This window comes from Taudactylus pleione, unplaced genomic scaffold, assembly GCF_031769625.1.
Source record: "Taudactylus pleione unplaced genomic scaffold, aTauple2 ptg001017l, whole genome shotgun sequence".
NCBI classification, from domain to species: Eukaryota; Metazoa; Chordata; class Amphibia; order Anura; family Myobatrachidae; genus Taudactylus; species Taudactylus pleione.
Window position 1 is genome coordinate 1987688 of NW_028285418.1, and position 20828 is coordinate 2008515.

General features: G+C 44.5%; 1 protein-coding gene across 1 annotated transcript in view; it reads right to left on the bottom strand.

Annotated features, from left to right (window-relative positions):
• The window catches only part of PLCL1 (phospholipase C like 1 (inactive)), a 341707-nt gene that overhangs the window by 80407 nt on the left and 240472 nt on the right, over nt 1-20828 (bottom strand). The window contains exons 4-5 of the mRNA XM_088461094.1: nt 17438-17513; nt 16065-16174 (exon numbers count right to left, since the gene is read on the bottom strand). Of these exons, the coding sequence (XP_088317220.1) occupies nt 16065-16174; nt 17438-17513 (186 nt within the window). The remainder of the gene's footprint in view (nt 1-16064; nt 16175-17437; nt 17514-20828) is intronic.

Below are 20828 nucleotides of genomic sequence, written 5' to 3' on the forward strand. Positions count from 1 at the left end.
GCAGCAGTAGCTGCTCCTAACTATCTCTTTCACACTGCACTTTTCTTACTATGGCGGTGCCCTGGGGTGGCTTAGCTGGGCTAGTTTGGGGGTGTCCTGCGCTTTGGATTTGAATCGTAGTATGTTAGGGACCTACCCTACAGAGGTTACCTGGATATGGTGGGTAGGCCCATAACCTTGGCCAAGATTATGCTAAAAACCTCTATTGATTGCAAAATTGTATTGCATTTATATATCATTAATAATTTGGAGTTGTGCACCTGAGATTTGTCTGTTTTTGTGCCTGCAATTTGTCTCATCAGGTAGCACCTACCATTATATATATTCCGGTTGTGCAGTCCAGAAATCTTTCCCATATGGACTATAGGCTCACTCAGGACTGCGATAAGTGAATGATCTGCATCCAACTCTGCATCTTTCTACGCACATGCCTGGATTTGCAAAGCCGGCGGTGTATTGGTGACTCAATACATCTCCCTATGGCTGCGGCGTTGGCATATTTTCACAAAGCAGCTGCGAACACAGATGCAGCAGCTGCTGCATTAGTGTGCAGCTATGAAACAGGCCCAACGGCGCCAATTCACAGTGTGAACATAGACAAGAGAATGTTGATGGCCGGTGTTAGGAGGAATTATAGTTCGGCTCGGGTTAGCAGCAGCAATACTACTATAGACATTTGCAAGCGCAACATGCCGCCTGTTATGTCAATGTCGGCTTTGGCTTGTCAACATGCGACAAGTCGACCCTCCCATCCATATCAACATTCTAAAAGTATTGCATTAACTGAAGAGAACAGGACTTTTCGTGTCCGCAGTATTCGCCCTTTTCTGGTTGCGCAAAGGTGAATGTCGCAATAAATATATTGCTTTTTTATGAATTTAAGATTCAGAGAGCATACGATGAGTATTCTGGATTTTTTTAATGTTTTTAAATATTGTCCGCTGCTGTCATCGGCAAGGTGGAAATATATATGATTGGCGGAAATATATACAATTGCTAGAAATATATACAATTGTTCCATCAATATGTCCAGGAGTGAATGCTTTCTCCTGGACATTAACCAATGATGCTAATAGCCTTGCGGGGGTCCCACAACTCAGTGACGGGCATTAGATGGTGAATTGCCTCCTCTTCAGGTGTAAATGTAACGTGATAAATGTTCGGGCTGTGGCGTACGGGAGATACTGGCATGGCGCTGAGTAAGGAACTATATTGTACAGATACTGCACCCACACACACAATTGTCTAAATCCAATGCTGAAACGAACAATGTCCATAATGGAAAAGGAAAAGTACCCTACAGCGCTGATAGGAACACATAAAATGACACTATAATTGGGGTAATACCCCTGGTTCCCATGAATGTGAGTCATCTATGAGAATTGTGTATGTGACGCTATGATACTCAATAGGACGAATATCTTACTCGCAGATAGGGATCCATTCATTATGTTAATTATCGTGGACCGGGCGCCCCCCCCGTTAAATATCCAACTCGCTGCACGTAGCAGTGTTGGATACATATTCCCCAGAGCAATGTTGTATCCGAAAATCAGCTGTCTCCACGATCCCCTTCACTGCTACTTCTAAGCGATCAGTGCCGAGTCTGACTACTCAGTGCTAGTGCGACTGACTGATACTAGTGTATGGGGACAGCCCGCAGCAATGGGAGTGAAAGGTAAGCAGCAGATATCTATGATACTAGTGTATGGGGACAGCAGGCCATTCCGGGAGAGGAAGGTAAGCAGGAGATATCTGTGATACTAGTGTAAGGGGACAGCAGGCCATTCCGGGAGAGGAAGGTAAGCAGGAGATATCTGTGATACTAGTGTATGGGGACAGCGGGCCATTCTGGGAGAGGAAGGTAAGCAGGAGATATCTATGATACTAGTGTATGGGGACAGCGGGCCATTCCGGGAGAGGAATGTAAGTAGGAGATATCTGTGATACTAGTGTATGGGGACAGCGGGCCATTCCGGGAGAGGAAGGTAAGCAGGAGATATCTATGATACTAGTGTATGGGGACAGCGGGCCATTCCGGGAGAGGAATGTAAGTAGGAGATATCTGTGATACTAGTGTATGGGGACAGCGGGCCATTCCGGGAGAGGAAGGTAAGCAGGAGATATCTATGATACTAGTGTATGGGGACAGCGGGCCATTCCGGGAGAGGAATGTAAGTAGGAGATACTTGCCATATACTAGTGTATGGGGACAGCGGGCCATTCCGGAAGAGGAAGGTAAGCAGGAAATATCTGTGATACTAGTGTATGGGGACAGCGGGCCATTCCGGGAGAGGAAGGTAAGCAGGAGATATCTATGATACTAGTGTATGGGGACAGCAGACCATTCCGCCAGAGGAAGGTAAGCAGGAGATATCTGTGATACTAGTGTATGGGGACAGCGGGCCATTCCGGGAGAGGAAGGTAAGCAGGAGATATCTATGATACTAGTGTATGGGGACAGCGGGCCATTCCGGGAGAGGAATGTAAGTAGGAGATATCTGTGATACTAGTGTATGGGGACAGCGGGCCATTCCGGGAGAGGAAGGTAAGCAGGAGATATCTATGATACTAGTGTATGGGGACAGCGGGCCATTCCGGGAGAGGAATGTAAGTAGGAGATATCTGTGATACTAGTGTATGGGGACAGCGGGCCATTCCGGGAGAGGAAGGTAAGTAGGAGATACTTGCCATATACTAGTGTATGGGGACAGCGGGCCATTCCGGAAGAGGAAGGTAAGCAGGAAATATCTGTGATACTAGTGTATGGGGACAGCGGGCCATTCCGGGAGAGGAAGGTAAGTAGGAGATATCTGTGATACTAGTGTATGGGGACAGCGGGTCATTCCGGGAGAGGAAGGTAAGTAGGAGATATCTGTGATACTAGTGTATGGGGACAGCAGGCCATTCCGGGAGAGGAAGGTAAGTAGGAGATATCTGTGATACTAGTGTATGGGGACAGCGGGCCATTCCGGGAAAGGTAAGAAGGAGATATCTGTGATACTAGTGTATGGGGGACAGCGGGCAGCATTGGGAGATAAAGGTAAGCAGGACATATCTGTGATACTAGTGTATGGGGACAGCGGGCCATTCCGGGAAAGGTAAGCAGGAGATATCTGTGATACTAGTGTATGGGGACAGCGGGCCATTCCGGGAGAGGAAGGTAAGTAGGAGATATCTGTGATACTAGTGTATGGGGACAGCAGGCCATTCCGGGAGAGGAAGGTAAGTAGGAGATATCTGTGATACTAGTGTATGGGGACAGCGGGCCATTCCGGGAAAGGTAAGCAGGAGATATCTGTGATACTAGTGTATGGGGGACAGCGGGCAGCATTGGGAGATAAAGGTAAGCAGGACATATCTGCGATACTAGTGTATGGGGACAGCGGGCCATTCCGGGAAAGGTAAGCAGGAGATATCTGTGATACTAGTGTATGGGGACAGCGGGCAGCATTGGGAGATAAAAGGTAAGCAGGAGATATCTGTGATACTAGTGTATGGGGACAGCGGGCCATTCCGGGAAAGGTAAGCAGGACATATCTGTGATACTAGTGTATGGGGACAGCGGGCCATTCCGGGAAAGGTAAGCAGGAGATATCTGTGATACTAGTGTATGGGGACAGCGGGCAGCATTGGGAGATAAAGGTAAGCAGGAGATATCTGTGATACTAGTGTATGGGGACAGCGGGCCATTCCGGGAAAGGTAAGCAGGAGATATCTATGATACTAGTGTATGGGGACAGCGGGCCATTCCGGGAGAGGAATGTAAGTAGGAGATACTTGCCATATACTAGTGTATGGGGACAGCGGGCCATTCCGGGAAAGGTAAGCAGGAGATATCTGTGATACTAGTGTATGGGGACAGCGGGCCATTCCGGGAGAGGAAGATAAGTAGGAGATATCTGTGATACTAGTGTATGGGGACAGCAGGTCATTCCGGGAGAGGAAGGTAAGCAGGAGATATCTGTGATACTAGTGTATGGGGACAGCGGGCCATTCCGGGAGAGGAAGGTAAGCAGGAGATATCTATGATACTAGTGTATGGGGACAGCGGGCCATTCCGGGAGAGGAATGTAAGTAGGAGATATCTGTGATACTAGTGTATGGGGACAGCGGGCCATTCCGGGAGAGGAAGGTAAGCAGGAGATATCTATGATGCTAGTGTATGGGGACAGCGGGCCATTCCGGGAGAGGAATGTAAGTAGGAGATACTTGCCATATACTAGTGTATGGGGACAGCGGGCCATTCCGGAAGAGGAAGGTAAGCAGGAAATATCTGTGATACTAGTGTATGGGGACAGCGGGCCATTCCGGGAGAGGAAGGTAAGTAGGAGATATCTGTGATACTAGTGTATGGGGACAGCGGGTCATTCCGGAAGAGGAAGGTAAGCAGAAGATATCTATGATACTAGTGTATGGGGACAGCAGGCCATTCCGGAAGAGGAAGGTAAGCAGGAAATATCTGTGATACTAGTGTATGGGGACAGCGGGCCATTCCGGGAGAGGAAGGTAAGTAGGAGATATCTGTGATACTAGTGTATGGGGACAGCAGGCCATTCCGGGAGAGGAAGGTAAGTAGGAGATATCTGTGATACTAGTGTATGGGGACAGCGGGCCATTCCGGGAAAGGTAAGCAGGAGATATCTGTGATACTAGTGTATGGGGGACAGCGGGCAGCATTGGGAGATAAAGGTAAGCAGGACATATCTGTGATACTAGTGTATGGGGACAGCGGGCCATTCCGGGAAAGGTAAGCAGGAGATATCTGTGATACTAGTGTATGGGGACAGCGGGCCATTCCGGGAGAGGAAGGTAAGTAGGAGATATCTGTGATACTAGTGTATGGGGACAGCAGGCCATTCCGGGAGAGGAAGGTAAGTAGGAGATATCTGTGATACTAGTGTATGGGGACAGCGGGCCATTCCGGGAAAGGTAAGCAGGAGATATCTGTGATACTAGTGTATGGGGACAGCGGGCAGCATTGGGAGATAAAGGTAAGCAGGAGATATCTGTGATACTAGTGTATGGGGACAGCGGGCCATTCCGGGAAAGGTAAGCAGGAGATATCTGTGATACTAGTGTATGGGGGACAGCGGGCAGCATTGGGAGATAAAGGTAAGCAGGACATATCTGTGATACTAGTGTATGGGGACAGCGGGCCATTCCGGGAAAGGTAAGCAGGAGATATCTGTGATACTAGTGTATGGGGACAGCGGGCAACATTGGGAGATAAAGGTAAGCAGGACATATCTGTGATACTAGTGTATGGGGACAGCGGGCAGCATCGGGAGAGAAAGGTAATTTACAGTTTTAATGAATGGCCCCAAAACTTAATTTCTACAAAAGCAGGTGACAACGGGCCTGATTCACTACAGATTTCACTATGAATTTATTCTAATCCATAGCGATCGCAATGCCACCGCAGCGCTACATAAGGACGTCCACTTCACCTGCACACACATCCGTAATGTTTACCAAGACTGCAAAAACATTGGTACAATTGAGTACCATCGGACCCATGTGCACAGGTAAGGCAGGTCAGAGCTCACTCAGGAATTGTTTACTTCAGCGCACGCTATGAGGCCACAGGCTTCGTATGGTATCGCAGTGGCTAATTTATGTACGCCCATGCAACGGCGTTCAAACGTACTGGCACGCCTGTGTTCGCCCGACCACTCCCCCGTCACCACCCACAAACGGCACTTCCTGTCAATCACTCTGCGGTGGGTTTGCGTCGTCGCTATGATCACATTCCCAATCGCAATGAATGATTTGGGCAGGCGCACTGCTTATGCATGCGTGGTACGCAACAATTGGCCGATTGCATCCTGAGACCATTCATGTGTGGGGTTGCTTCTCAGCCAAGGGAACACAGCCATGAATAAGGAATGGTACCAAAACATCCTCCAAGAGCAACTTCTCCCAACCATCCAAGAACAGTTTGGTGAGGAACAATGCCTTTTCCAGCATGATGGAGCACCTTGCCATAAGGCAAAAGTGATGACTAAGTGGCTCGGGGAACAAAACATTACAATTTTAGGTCCATGGCCAGGAAACTCCCCAGACCTTAATCCCATTGAGAACTTGTGGTCAATCCTCAAGAGACGGGTGGACAAACAAAAACCCACAAATTCTGACAAACTCCGAGCACTGATTAGGCAAGAATGGGCGGCCATCAGTCAGTATGTGGCCCAGAAGGTGAGTGACAGCATGCCAGGGCGGATTGCAGAGGTCTTGAAAAAGAGGGTTAACACTGCAAATATTGACTCTTTGCATAAACTTAATGTAATTGTCAATAAAAGCCTTTGACACTTGTGTAATGCTGTAATGTTACTTCAGTATACCATAGTAACATCTGACACTTATGTAATGCTGTAATGTTACCTCAGTATACCATAGTAACATCTGACACTTATGTAATGCTGTAATGTTACCTCAGCATACCATAGTAACATCTGACACTTATGTAATGCTGTAATGTTACTTCAGTATACCATAGTAACATCTGACACTTATGTAATGTTGTAATGTTACTTCAGTATACCATAGTAACATCTGACACTTATGTAATGCTGTAATGTTACTTCAGTATACCATAGTAACATCTGACACTTATGTAATGCTGTAATGTTACTTCAGTATACCATAGTAACATCTGACACTTATGTAATGCTGTAATGTTACCTCAGTATACCATAGTAACATCTGACACTTATGTAATGCTGTAATGTTACCTCAGTATACTATAGTAACATCTGACACTTATGTAATGCTGTAATGTTACCTCAGTATACTATAGTAACATCTGACACTTATGTAATGCTGTAATGTTACCTCAGTATACTATAGTAACATCTGACACTTATGTAATGCTGTAATGTTACCTCAGTATACCATAGTAACATCTGACACTTATGTAATGCTGTAATGTTACCTCAGTATACCATAGTAACATCTGACAAAAAGGTCTAAACACTGAAGCAGCAAATTTTGTGTAAAACCAATACTTGTGTCATTATCAAAACTTTTGGCCATGGCTGTATATATCTGAATGGCAACTCCCAATTGCCCTTAGCAGTAATGATTTTACACTGTGAAAAGTCTCAGTCACTGCTACATAGGGACCTAAGGGCGTGCTGCCACAGACTTAAGGAGACATGTGCTGGTACAGATGTGTCCACATACGTCTAGCCCCCACGTGCGTTCCACAGCCCCCCTAGTACATGGCAGCACTCAGCATCTTTTTGTGCAACTTTTTTCCTAAAAATGCATCTTATTCACAAAGCACTGCGAATAGGACACACAAGAAGCTTCTGCTGATTAAAATGCTGTATCTGCATGCAAAATGCTACGCTACAGTGTCACAGCCGCTGGTACTGTAACGTAGCATTTCGCCTGCAGATACACCCACATTTGCACACAGCATACAGGCATGCCGCATATCATTTGAATCAGCAGAAGGTTATATTTGCATCACTTTGCGAATAAGACGCATATTAAGGGAAAAAGTTGCACAAAAAGACGCTCGGTGCTACAGAGTCGCGCGGCGCTCACGCGTAACTTGACTTGTAGCGCACGGAGGATAGATGTATGTGGACACATCTGTAAGATACATTATAGCAAAAAGGGGCAAAAATTGGACTACATACCTATTCTCTAATAAACACTCACTACAAAATAAATGAACCTTCCACAGGCCTCTGTGAAAATATTTTGGTCATGTTTTTAATACATGTCTCTCCCAGTGTGACACACATAAACATACATACACACACACACACACACACATAAACACACACACATAAACATACACACACACATAAACATACACACAAGCACACACACAAACACACACACATAAACACACACACACACACATAAACATACACACACACACACACATAAACATACACACAAACACACTGCTTTTTTCATATGCATGTGTGCTTCAGACCACCATAGGTCCCACACTGTCAGGGGTGGAGCAGCCAATATAGGTTTTGTGTTTTTTATTTCCTGCAATCGGATTTCCCCAGCTGAATTCAATAATAGAGAAACACATCAGGTAAAGAGATTGCACCGTGCTATTTTACAAAGAGGCTTAAACACTGATTGGATTACGGGATCTAGGAGACGATTCCAGAAAGAATTGTTAAGTGAAATTCGTGCAGCACAGGGGATCTGATTGATACTGAGAGAATGTGTCTAACGGGTCTGCGTTAGTGAGCCGGACCACCTTGCTGGGTCATAAAGTCATATTGAAGCATGGCGCTTTGATACCGCAGCATTGCGCTTTGATACTGCAGCATGGTGCTTTCATACTACAGAATGGCGCTTGCTTTGATCCTGCAGCATGGCGCTTTGATCCTGCAGCATGGTGCTTTCATACTGCAGAATGGCGCTTTCATACTGCAGAATGGCGCTTTCATACTGTAGAATGGTGCTTTCATGCTGCAGAATGGCGCTTGCTTTGATTCTGCAGCATGGCGCATTAAAACTGCAGCATGGTGCTTGCTTTGATTCTGCAGCATGGTGCTTTCATACTGCAGAATGGCGCTTGCTTTGATCCTGCAGCATGGCGCTTTCATACTGCAGCATGGTGCTTTCATACTGCAGAATGGCGCTTTCATACTGCAGAATGGCGCTTTCATACTGTAGAATGGTGCTTTCATGCTGCAGAATGGCGCTTTCATACTGTAGAATGGTGCTTTCATGCTGCAGAATGGTGCTTGCTTTGATTCTGCAGCATGGCGCATTAAAACTGCAGCATGGTGCTTGCTTTGATTCTGCAGCATGGTGCTTTCATACTGCAGAATGGCGCTTGCTTTGATCCTGCAGCATGGCACTTTGATCCTGCAGCATGGCGCTTTCATACTGCAGAATGGCGCTTTCATACTGCAGAAAGGCGCTTTCATACTGCAGAATGGCGCTTTCATACTGTAGAATGGTGCTTTCATGCTGCAGAATGGCGCTTTCATACTGTAGAATGGTGCTTTCATGCTGCAGAATGGCGCTTGCTTTGATTCTGCAGCATGGCGCATTAAAACTGCAGCATGGTGCTTGCTTTGATTCTGCAGCATGGTGCTTGCTTTGATTCTGCAACATGGCGCATTAAAACTGCAGCATGGTGCTTGCTTTGATTCTGCAGCATGGTGCTTGCTTTGATTCTGCAGCATGGCGCATTAAAACTGCAGCATGGTGCTTGCTTTGATTCTGCAGCATGGTGCTTGCTTTGATTCTGCAGCATGGCGCATTAAAACTGCAGCATGGTGCTTGCTTTGATTCTGCAGCATGGGGCTTGCTTTGATTCTGCAGCATGGCGCATTAAAACTGCAGCATGGTGCTTGCTTTGATTCTGCAGCATGGTGCTTGCTTTGATTCTGCAGCATGGCGCATTAAAACTGCAGCATGGTGCTTGCTTTGATTCTGCAGCATGGTGCTTGCTTTGATTCTGTAGCATGGCGCATTAAAACTGCAGCATGGTGCTTGCTTTGATTCTGCAGCATGGCACAAGAGCTGTGCAACAGGGTCACTTTGAGGTTGGCCAAGCTCAATGAGATTCCATGATAAGTCACTTGAGCCTTCATAATTTCCAAAACACTGGGGCCTCACTGTGTAGTCAGAAGATGATCACACAAAGGGGCAAGTGTATTAAACCTTCTAAAGACTGGAGAAGTGGAAAGCTGTCCATAGCAACCAATCAGATTTGGGGTAGCATTTATCGAATACATTCTACAAAAGCTTGATAAAGACTTTTAAGAGGCGAAACGCGTTGGTGGAGTACAGGAGCTGCTATCCTTTCTGAAGGTGGTCCATCTACAGCCCCGGAACTCCTGCTTACATGCTGTTAGTGCCTCAAGTTGGAATGCAGCCATTTTTATAATTATTTCTGATTATCACTATATGAAAGCGATAGACTTGTTGTTCTGCGTGCAACGTGCAAATAAAATAAATCTATATTTCATATGTAATTATATTCCTCATGCTACATATATATAAATATATAATACTGCAGGTCTGTCTAGACAAAATTGAAATCACAAAACTCTACATTTATGAGGAGCCTCGTGTATTAAGTGCTACGATAAAATAAAATTGCTTTGTAGACAGCAAAATGAATGTGTCATCCATCGATAAGTACAGTATTTAAATGTCAGGTATAAAAGCCTGTAGCGATCTCGCTGTTACCGGTTGCACATTATACTTTGCCCTACCGAGGTGCCAGTGTGAGATATAGACTGCAGATAAAACTCATCTCTAAAAGCGAGCAGATCCCCTCGGGAGAAGGACTGAGTGACACAGAACATGGTGTATCCCGGTCTGCAATTACATCATCTGCTGAACATTTCACACAAAAGTTAAAAAAAAGAATAATAAAAAATAGAGGAGAAAAATATACTTATTTTATTGGTAAATTTTGGGAAAACTTTTTTTTTTTTTTGCAGTCCAGAAATAATGGTGTAGAAGGGACAATCTTTAAGTACGTGCGTTAGTCACTTACCGGTTTCTCGCTATCCTTTACCTGCCTACGCTGCGGCTTCTTGCTTTTGTTTTCACAAAGACCCCATCTCTGATATTTTTGTGTAATATAATCACCCGTGTGAAATGTTTTTTTCTTTATTGAATTTGAACAATTATATCCATCATTCATATGCATTTAAATCCGTGTAAATATTACTGCTAATTATATGCACTTTACTATTTTTTATTGAATTTTATTATACTTTTTTGTATTTTAATTGTGTTCCAAGAATTGTGTTATTCACAAAATAAAATGAATTGTTTACTATAAGTAATCCTATAGCGCCAGCGTCACTGTACATTCCAAAAATCCGGGCCTTATAGGTTATATCAGGACCATATAGGCTATATCAGGACCATATAGGCTATATCAGAACCCTATAGACTAGATCAGGACCATATAGGCTATATATCAGGGCCTTATACGCTATAACAAGGCCTTATACACTATATCAGGACCATATAGGCTATATCAGGACCATATAGGCTATATATCAGGGCCTTATACACTATATCAGGACCATATAGGCTATAACAAGGCCTTATACACTATATCAGGACCATATAGGCTATATATCAGGGCCTTATACGCTATATCAGGACCTTATAGGCTATATATCAGGGCCTTATACGCTATATCAGGACCTTATACACTATATCAGGACCATATAGGCTATATATCAGGGCCTTATACGCTACATCAGGACCATATAGGCTATATCAGGACCATATACTGTAGGCTATATCATGGCCTTATACACTATATCAGGGACCAATGGGCCATATCAGGACCATATAGGCCATATCAGGACAATATAGGCTATATCAGGGCCTTATAGGTTATATCAGGACCATATAGGCTATATCAGGACCATATAAGCTACTGTATATCAGGACCATATAGGCTATATCAGGACCTTATAGGCTATATATCAGGGCCTTATACGCTATAACAAGGCCTTATACACTATATCAGGACCATATAGGCTATATATCAGGGCCTTATACGCTATATCAAGGCTTATACACTATATCAGGACCATATAGGCTATATATCAGGGCCTTATACGCTATATCAAGGCTTATACACTATATCAGGACCATATAGGTTATATATCAGGGCCTTATACGCTATATCAGGACCTTATAGGCTATATCAGGGCTTTATACGCTATATCAGGACCATATAGGCTATATATCAGGGCCTTATGCGCTATATATCAGGGCCTTATACGCTATGTCAAGACCATATAGGCTATATATCAGGGCCTTATACGCTATATCAAGGCTTATACACTATATCAGGACCATATAGGTTATATATAAGGGCCTTATACGCTATATCAAGGCTTATACACTATATCAGGACCATATAGGCTATATATCAGGGCCTTATACGCTATATCAGGACCTTATAGGCTATATATCAGGGCCTTATACGCTATATCAGGACGTTATACACTATATCAGGACCATATAGGCTATATATCAGGGCCTTATACGCTACATCAGGACCATATAGGCTATATCAGGACCATATACTGTAGGCTATATCATGGCCTTATACACTATATCAGGGACCTATGGGCCATATCAGGACCATATAGGCCATATCAGGACAATATAGGCTATATCAGGACCATATAGGCTATATCAGGACCATATAAGCTACTGTATATCAGGACCATATAGGCTATATCAGGACCTTATAGGCTATATATCAGGGCCTTATACGCTGTAACAAGGCCTTATACACTATATCAGGACCATATAGGCTATATATCAGGGCCTTATACGCTATATCAAGGCTTATACACTATATCAGGACCATATAGGTTATATATCAGGGCCTTATACGCTATATCAGGACCTTATAGGCTATATCAGGGCCTTATACGCTATATCAGGACCATATAGGCTATATATCAGGGCCTTATACGCTATATATCAGGGCCTTATACGCTATGTCAAGACCATATAGGCTATATATCAGGGCCTTATACGCTATATCAGGACCATATAGGCTATATATCAGGGCCTTATACACTATATCAGGACCATATAGGCTATATATCAGGGCCTTATACGCTATATCAGGACCATATAGGCTATATATCAGGGCCTTATACGCTATATCAGGACCATATAGGCTATATATCAGGGCCTTATACACTATATCAGGACCATATAGGCTATATATCAGGGCCTTATATGCTATATCAGGACCATATAGGCTATATATCAGGGCCTTATACGCTATATCAGGACCATATAGGCTATATATCAGGGCCTTATACGCTATGTCAAGACCATATAGGCTATATATCAGGGCCTTATACGCTATATCAGGACCATATAGGCTATATATCAGGGCCTTATACGCTATATCAGGACCATATAGGCTATATATCAGGGCCTTATACGCTATATCAGGACCATATAGGCTATATCAGGACCCTATAGACTAGATCAGGACCATATAGGCTATATATCAGGGCCTTATACGCTATATCAGGACCATATAGGCTATATATCAGGGCCTTATACGCTATATCAGGACCATATAGGCTATATCAGGACCCTATAGACTAGATCAGGACCATATAGGCTATATATCAGGGCCTTATACGCTATAACAAGGCCTTATACACTATATCAGGACCATATAGGCTATGTATCAGAGCCTTATACGCTATATCAGGGCCTTATAGGTTATATCAGGACCATATAGGCTATATATCAGGGCCTTATACACTATAACAAGGCCTTATACACTATATCAGGACCATATAGGCTATATATCAGGGCCTTATACGCTATATAAAGGCCTTATACACTATATCAGGACCATATAGGCTATATATCAGGGCCTTATACGCTATATCAGGACCATATAGGCTATATATCAGGGTCTTATACACTATATCAGGACCATATAGGCTATATATCAGGGCCTTATACGCTATATCAGGACCATATAGGCTATATATCAGGGCCTTATACGCTATATCAGGACCATATAGGCTATATATCAGGGCCTTATACACTATATCAGGACCATATAGGCTATATATCAGGGCCTTATACGCTATATCAGGACCATATAGGCTATATATCAGGGCCTTATACGCTATATCAGGACCATATAGGCTATATATCAGGGCCTTATACGCTATGTCAAGACCATATAGGCTATATATCAGGGCCTTATACGCTATATCAGGACCATATAGGCTATATATCAGGGCCTTATACGCTATATCAGGACCATATAGGCTATATATCAGGGCCTTATACGCTATATCAGGACCATATAGGCTATATCAGGACCCTATAGACTAGATCAGGACCATATAGGCTATATATCAGGGCCTTATACGCTATATCAGGACCATATAGGCTATATATCAGGGCCTTATACGCTATATCAGGACCATATAGGCTATATCAGGACCCTATAGACTAGATCAGGACCATATAGGCTATATATCAGGGCCTTATACGCTATAACAAGGCCTTATACACTATGGCCCTCATTCAGAGCCGTACGCTCTGAGCAGAGCGCACGCTCTGAATGAGGGCCGGGCTCCATTTTCATGGAGCGTCCTCCTGGACGCTCGTATAGCTGTGGGTCACCACCCACAGGCTATACGAGCGTGCATTGTGATGGTCGCGATGGTCGTGACCATCGCGACCATCGAAATTGCGAGCCGGAGCCTGCGGTTGAGGTTTTCAACCGCAAGCTCCGGAGTGATTTTGGCTCTATCAGAGCCAAAATCACTCCCACTGACATCACTAGTGATGTCAGTGGGCCGGCTTTTGACGGGAGGCGTTCCCTTGGGAACGCCCCCGGCACGCCCACCAAAGGGGGCGTGCTGTCAATCAACATTGACAGCACGCCCCCTTTGATCGGACACAACGAGCGGACAGCCGCTCGCGAGTGGGTCTGAATCAGGCCCTATATCAGGACCATATAGGCTATGTATCAGAGCCTTATACGCTATATCAGGGCCTTATAGGCTATATCAGGACCATATAGGCTATATATCAGGGCCTTATACGCTATAAAAAGGCCTTATACACTATATCAGGACCATATAGGCTATATATCAGGGCCTTATACGCTATATCAAGGCCTTATATACACTATATCAGGATCATATAGGCTATATATCAGGGCCTTATACGCTATATCAGGACCATATAGGCTATATATCAGGGCCTTATACGCTATGTCAAGACCATATAGGCTATATCAGGACCATAGAGGCTAAATCGGGACCATACAGATATTCCCACATACGTAGCACCTTTTCGTGCAACTTTTTACCTTCAAATGCATCTTATTCGCATAGTGATGTCAATATGTAGCACCAGCAGCTTCTGCTGATTAAAACGATATGCGGCATGCCTATGTTCTGTGTGTGACTGCGGGTGTATCTGTATGAGAAATGCTACGTTACAGTGTTACAGCCGCTGACACTCTAATGCAGCGTTTTGCATGCAGATACACCCGCACGCACTCACAGAACATAATGTTGCTTGTGCTATCTATTCGCATTGTTGTGCTATATCAGGACCATATAGGCTTATAAGGCCTAATAAGCTATATTTCAGGGCCTTATAGGCTATATCAATAGTGGATTATATCTGAGGACTGGGCTAATTATACTTACCAATGACTGTATTGATATACTTACAGATTATTTATATTTTGATATTTAAATCCATGTTCTACCTATTTATTTCTGTGTTCATCTAGATATTAGTAAAACATATAGGGGGGAGATGTATCAGACCTTCTATTGAAGACAGGTGGAGAAGCTGAACATAGCAACCAGATTCTAGCTGTCATTCTATAGCACGCATTGGATAAATGACAGCTAGAAGCTGATTGGTTGATGAATCTCCCCCTGCACAGTGTTAGACGGTGCCTGTGATACAGGAACTGTTACCGACGACTCAGGATGGTTGTAACAGAAAAGACCAGCAAACAAATGAATTGATTGATTAAATTAATGATTTCTCTCAGTGCGGGTGTCCTGTTTGGGTAAGAGAACACATCACAGCACATGTAAATATTGATGCAGAGTGAGTGCTACGCCAGGACATGTTGTTATACGCATATATGCGAAATACACGCTGATGAAGACCAGCTGTCATAAGCTAGGTGCGTATACTGCCAATGCGGGGGCATATGCCCCATGAGATTCGTACTTATGTCGGAAATGCGCTATTTTTGCCGGCAAAATATTTTGTGACCAACTCTGGATCGGCCTTTAGGCGTCTGATATGCTTGCCACGTGCGTGATATGCCCTGGACTCGTTTGCAATTCTGCCCAGGGACTAGAAGAACATTAATTTCAGTGGGATTTCCAGCATGTAGAAGTCCCAATGAAATGAATGGGCCATTGAAATTAAAGAGAAAAGCTCTGCTAGTAAATAAGACTCTATCAGACTCTACTACAATTCCATTTTTGTTTTGTTTCCTTATATGGAAAAACAGCTGCCTTGGGAGCACATAGTGTACCAGAGGCACATACCTTTAACACGGTGATGTTCCAGGCAAAACTCTCTATGGCTTTACTGAGTTTCCGTCCTTTCAGTCCTTCCTTCGTGCCCAGCCTATGCAGTTCCTCGTGGAATTCCATCCCTACAAAAAGCACAGGCAGGAATTGGAGCAAAGCACACAATATCTCACTAACGGCATTGTCTGTGCAGTCTCCCTCCAGGAGCTAATGATTATATCCATTATTAATCACAATATGTCACATGTGCTTTATTTAACTAACCATAAAGATTCATTCGTCGATACTAATTATAGGCATCAGGGGTCACGAGAGGAGGCGTAATAATAAGAGCAGTCAGCTTCAATCATTAAAGCCTATCCTGAAAGTGCGCAATGTGAGCCCAGGAACACCGAATGCAGGCAACATATTACCAGCAAGATTCAGCGATGTTCTCAGCTCTCCGTTGGAGGAAACTAAACATAATATATATAATAAAGAGCACTCACCCAACTAAATAGAAAAACATTCCTAACCAGGTCATGGGACATACAGTAACGTTTAAACCAATGAAAAAGAATGTGGACACACCTACTGCTCAAAGTCAGCATATAAACAGGTGAGGTGGATATAGTAAATTATATTATATAACACAATAGAAAGTTTTAACTGTTTTACTTGTAAGTTCAATAAACTTTCCTCCAATTTTGTTTTTCTATTTAGCGGATTGTGCTCTATACTAAGAGTATCCCGTGCTGCTTCCTCTACAATAATAATTTGCATCCTTAGTAGCATTTATACAGTACCTACTGTATATACAAAACAATGCAAGATGGTAACCACGACATTTTAAGAACCATATACATGTGGGAGATGTCGCCAGGCTGTTGTCAGGGTTCTTGTAACAAATGTACAACCTCTAATTAAGGGCAAAAAAGCCAGAGAGACTTATATGCAAAAGTGATTATTGTGCGATATGTAAGGAAACACGAACACCAAGTTGCCACGCCAATAGTTTTACACTTGGATAGTACATAGTCATTCAGTGCAATGAAGAATAAATATTATGCATTAGTGACTGGTCCTATTTCATTCAAGATTAATGTTAACTGTTAAGAATAATGAATAAAACATCAACCATAAATCCATTTACAGATCCTGCCGGCAATATTCCATATACACAAAGGGCCACATTGTAAGAAATCACCGTCAATGTAACATAAATGCAGGATGCCAATGAGAGAAGACTCACAAATGTTATTTATCTAATGTAGCAAATAGTTATTATTTCAGCCGCGGAATAAAACACAAGCCGTGTATTCTCGGACCCTCCTGTGTGTGCGAGATATCCCCATTACTGCCAGGGTGTCAGTCTTCCTGTGTACAGAATAATATATTGGAGAACTGACCTGTTTTCTGACACTGCAGGATCTTCTCATAGATTATATCTGCTGCCTCGATCAGAGACCGGCTCTCCTGTATGATCTGGGGGAAGGAAGAGAGTACAGCTCAGGCACCAGTAAATTGTGGTGGATTAGAATTCTTCCATATCACGGAAACACAGAGAGGCGATGGGCTTATCATTTTGGTTAGATGGGTTCCTTGGCATTGCTGTATTTTCTCTCACTAATCTCATACAAGGAGATAGCGAAGGAAAGAGTTAGAATATATAAAAATATAAATGTAGATGTACGCAGCCTTGGAGAGAGAGAGAGAGAAAGTGGTCAAAGATAAAGTACCAACCAATCAGCTCCAATCATTTTTTAAAACACAGCCTGTAAAGTGACAGTTAGAAGCGGATTGGTTGGTGCTTTAACTTTCTCTACGGCTTGATACATTTAGCCTACATTCTGGAATAAGCAGATGTGACGGCTTCATGATGCTTTGTTTTTAGTTTTCTTTCTTTTTATCAAACATAGACAACAGGTGACCAGACAGATGTAAGCAAAATACCATTTATAGGAGGCAATTCAACGCGATGTTAGGACGCAATGTGCAACTGTGCGAATCGCCGGTAGTCCAGTCTCACCCACTATGATGGTGCAAGGTACAACGAGCAATGTGGCAGTTGCATTGTGCCGTGGTTATGTTACTGCCACTTATCCCTGGATAGGCATGACGGGGCAAGATCATGTAAATCGGTTCCAGAACAAACTTCTTTGTTCAGCACACGGGAACGTCTGTAGGATAGACTTTATTGGAACCAGATTAGACATTGTTACGGCAGTGAGGGTCTTTTATAGAAGCATACCTAACAACCGTTTCGATTTGGTAGGACCGTCCTGCTTTTCGGGTACAGGCCCTGATGCAGACCCGCTAGCTGCCGGAGGCAGCACGCAGGTCGGAAGGGCGTTTTTTTTTTTTTTTGACCGGCCTTCTGGCCACTCGCTAAGCTGTGGGTGACCACCCACAGCTTTAGCGAGCTGCCAGGTGATGGTCGCGATGGTCCCGACCATCGTGCTTGTGACGAGACTCTTGTGGTAGGGTCTCGTCTGCTGCAAGCCCCAGTTCCCAGTGAAGGAATGCCTCCGTTTGGCAAGCGACACCTCCCCCCCAACACGCCTATAAAACGGGCCGCCCCGTTTGTAGCGAGCCATGGAGCGAGTGACTATCTCACTCGCTCTGGGGCTCGCGCATGCCTGGCCATCGACCCGCTTGCGAGCGCTATGTGCTTGCGAACGTGTCTGAATCAGGCCCACTGTCCCATCAGCCACACTGTCCCACAGTGGGGCGAAAGTTTGGGAGTCCCCTTCTCACTAGGGGATCTATTTACTAAGCAGTGTTAGGAGACAGAGTGAAAAGTGATAAGAAAGTGATAAGGGGCCAGCCAATCAGCTCCCAACTGTCATCTCACAGGCTGTTTTTGAAAAATGACAGTTGGGAGCTGATTGGCTAGTACCTTATCACTTTTCACTCAGTCTCCTAACACTGCTTAGTAACTAGACCCCTAAGTGCTCTACTTAGCGGTAAAAAGATTCCGTGTGTATGCGTGGCGCCTATTCAGGGACTGTGGGCATGCCCAGCAGCTACTGGAGCACTGGGCATGCAGCTAGCGTGGCAAAAATGGGGAGTAGGGAATGACTTGCGGTTCTAAAATTCCCATTAGGCCACGCCCCTTGCGGTGAGGCTACTTTCCCCTTTTGGGCAGATGCAAAGGGCCTTATCCATACGTCCTGAATGTTGGGAGGTATGTAGAAGCCCGTAGTGTTCACTCTTGATCTGGCGCTGGCCAGGGCGCCGGACCTAGAAAAAGGGTTGAGCTTATTTACCCTTCGCACCAGGAACCTGGAAGTGGTGTGCAGTGAGGGCGGAAGTGCAATTCTATGCCCATAAAGCCCACCTAGACAAGAAACTTGTCCCCTCGCGTTCTCGCTTCTTTCGCCACTCTTTGGGCTCGGTGGCTCGCTGCAAGATTATATTCCATCTCTGTGTCCACGTGGATGGTAGGGAATGACGTTGGACAATAGCTGCTGACGTCAGGGTCCTCTCCACGGAGGATATCTAGACACTACCATACAGAAAGGGCACATCTGCGCGCGCCTCGTCCAAAAAGGCGGCGTGGTCAAAGAAAGAGGGCGTGTCTTTAGGACGCATCCCCTTTTCATCATTATTGAGGGTGTGCCCGGCACTTACGGACATTCGGGGCTGCCCCCAAGCGCTGCTATCAGTGTGAATGAATTCGATTGACCGGCGGTGACCGCTACACTGCGACTCGCGGGTGGGGACGGCACCCGCAGGCTGTTTCAACGGGGCGCAGCGTCGGTGGGCAGGGTACTTTTTGCCCTTTAGAAACAGGGCAGGGCCCGGCGCCCCGCTAAAACAGCCTAGCGGGAACGCTCGTTCCAAAGCCTAACCAAAGGGTGTGGGATGCTGTGAAAAGGGTTATACACTATTTAAAGGGAAACATTGAACTTTCACCTAAGAATTCCAGCAATTCACAAATGCCATCTGGGTGGGTATGTGGATGCAGACTAGTTTGGAGACCCTACTGACTGTTCACCAGTGGCTATTTATTATTACACGGTGACGGACCGGTCAGTAGGAAGCAATCATCTGTAATGATTGGTTAAACACTGGCAGAATATGCTGGAGCAGTTTAAGTCAAGATGTTGACAGTAGGCAAAGTTAATTTGGTGATTGCGAGCCCCCCGCTGACACGGATTGGCGATTGTGATATAGGAAAACTTTTTTTGTTTTTCATATACTGTACTCACAGGACTTGTTGCTGCTGCTGCTGCTGTATTACAGAGGTTTCAGCAGGCTCAGTGATACCCAATAATAAATGCCTTTGTCGCAAATAAAACAAATGTATAAACACATGGGTGCAAGCGCTATTTAAGTGCATGTGATGTATACTTGGCATAAACCAGGGGCACATGCTACCGCTGCTGACTGGCATGCCTAGTAAGATAGCTGACGTTTTGCACTAGCACGCAATTGAAGGTTTCCTAATGAATGTTAATTGTGCCTCCAATATAGGCCCATATTCAATTTGAGGCGAACAGTCCACACTTTTCGCCTGCTGGACATTTTTGCCTCCTTCGCATGTTTTTCAGGTGGAAAAGTATCGCGCGCGTACAAGCTATTCCCTGTATTCAATTTCAAAGTAGGCGAAATCGGGAACCGGCGAAACTTGGATCTGCAAAAAAATTTTTACATTTTCGGGAAATAATCCTAGAACCCCCCTAAAGATGTCCAGACATGGGGGATGACTATGGGTACCCCCGTTTTTGCCTGCAGAAGAAAGTCAGGTTTTTAAATAGCCGCGGCAGGTGCATAAATGCGGCTTTGAATAAGGTG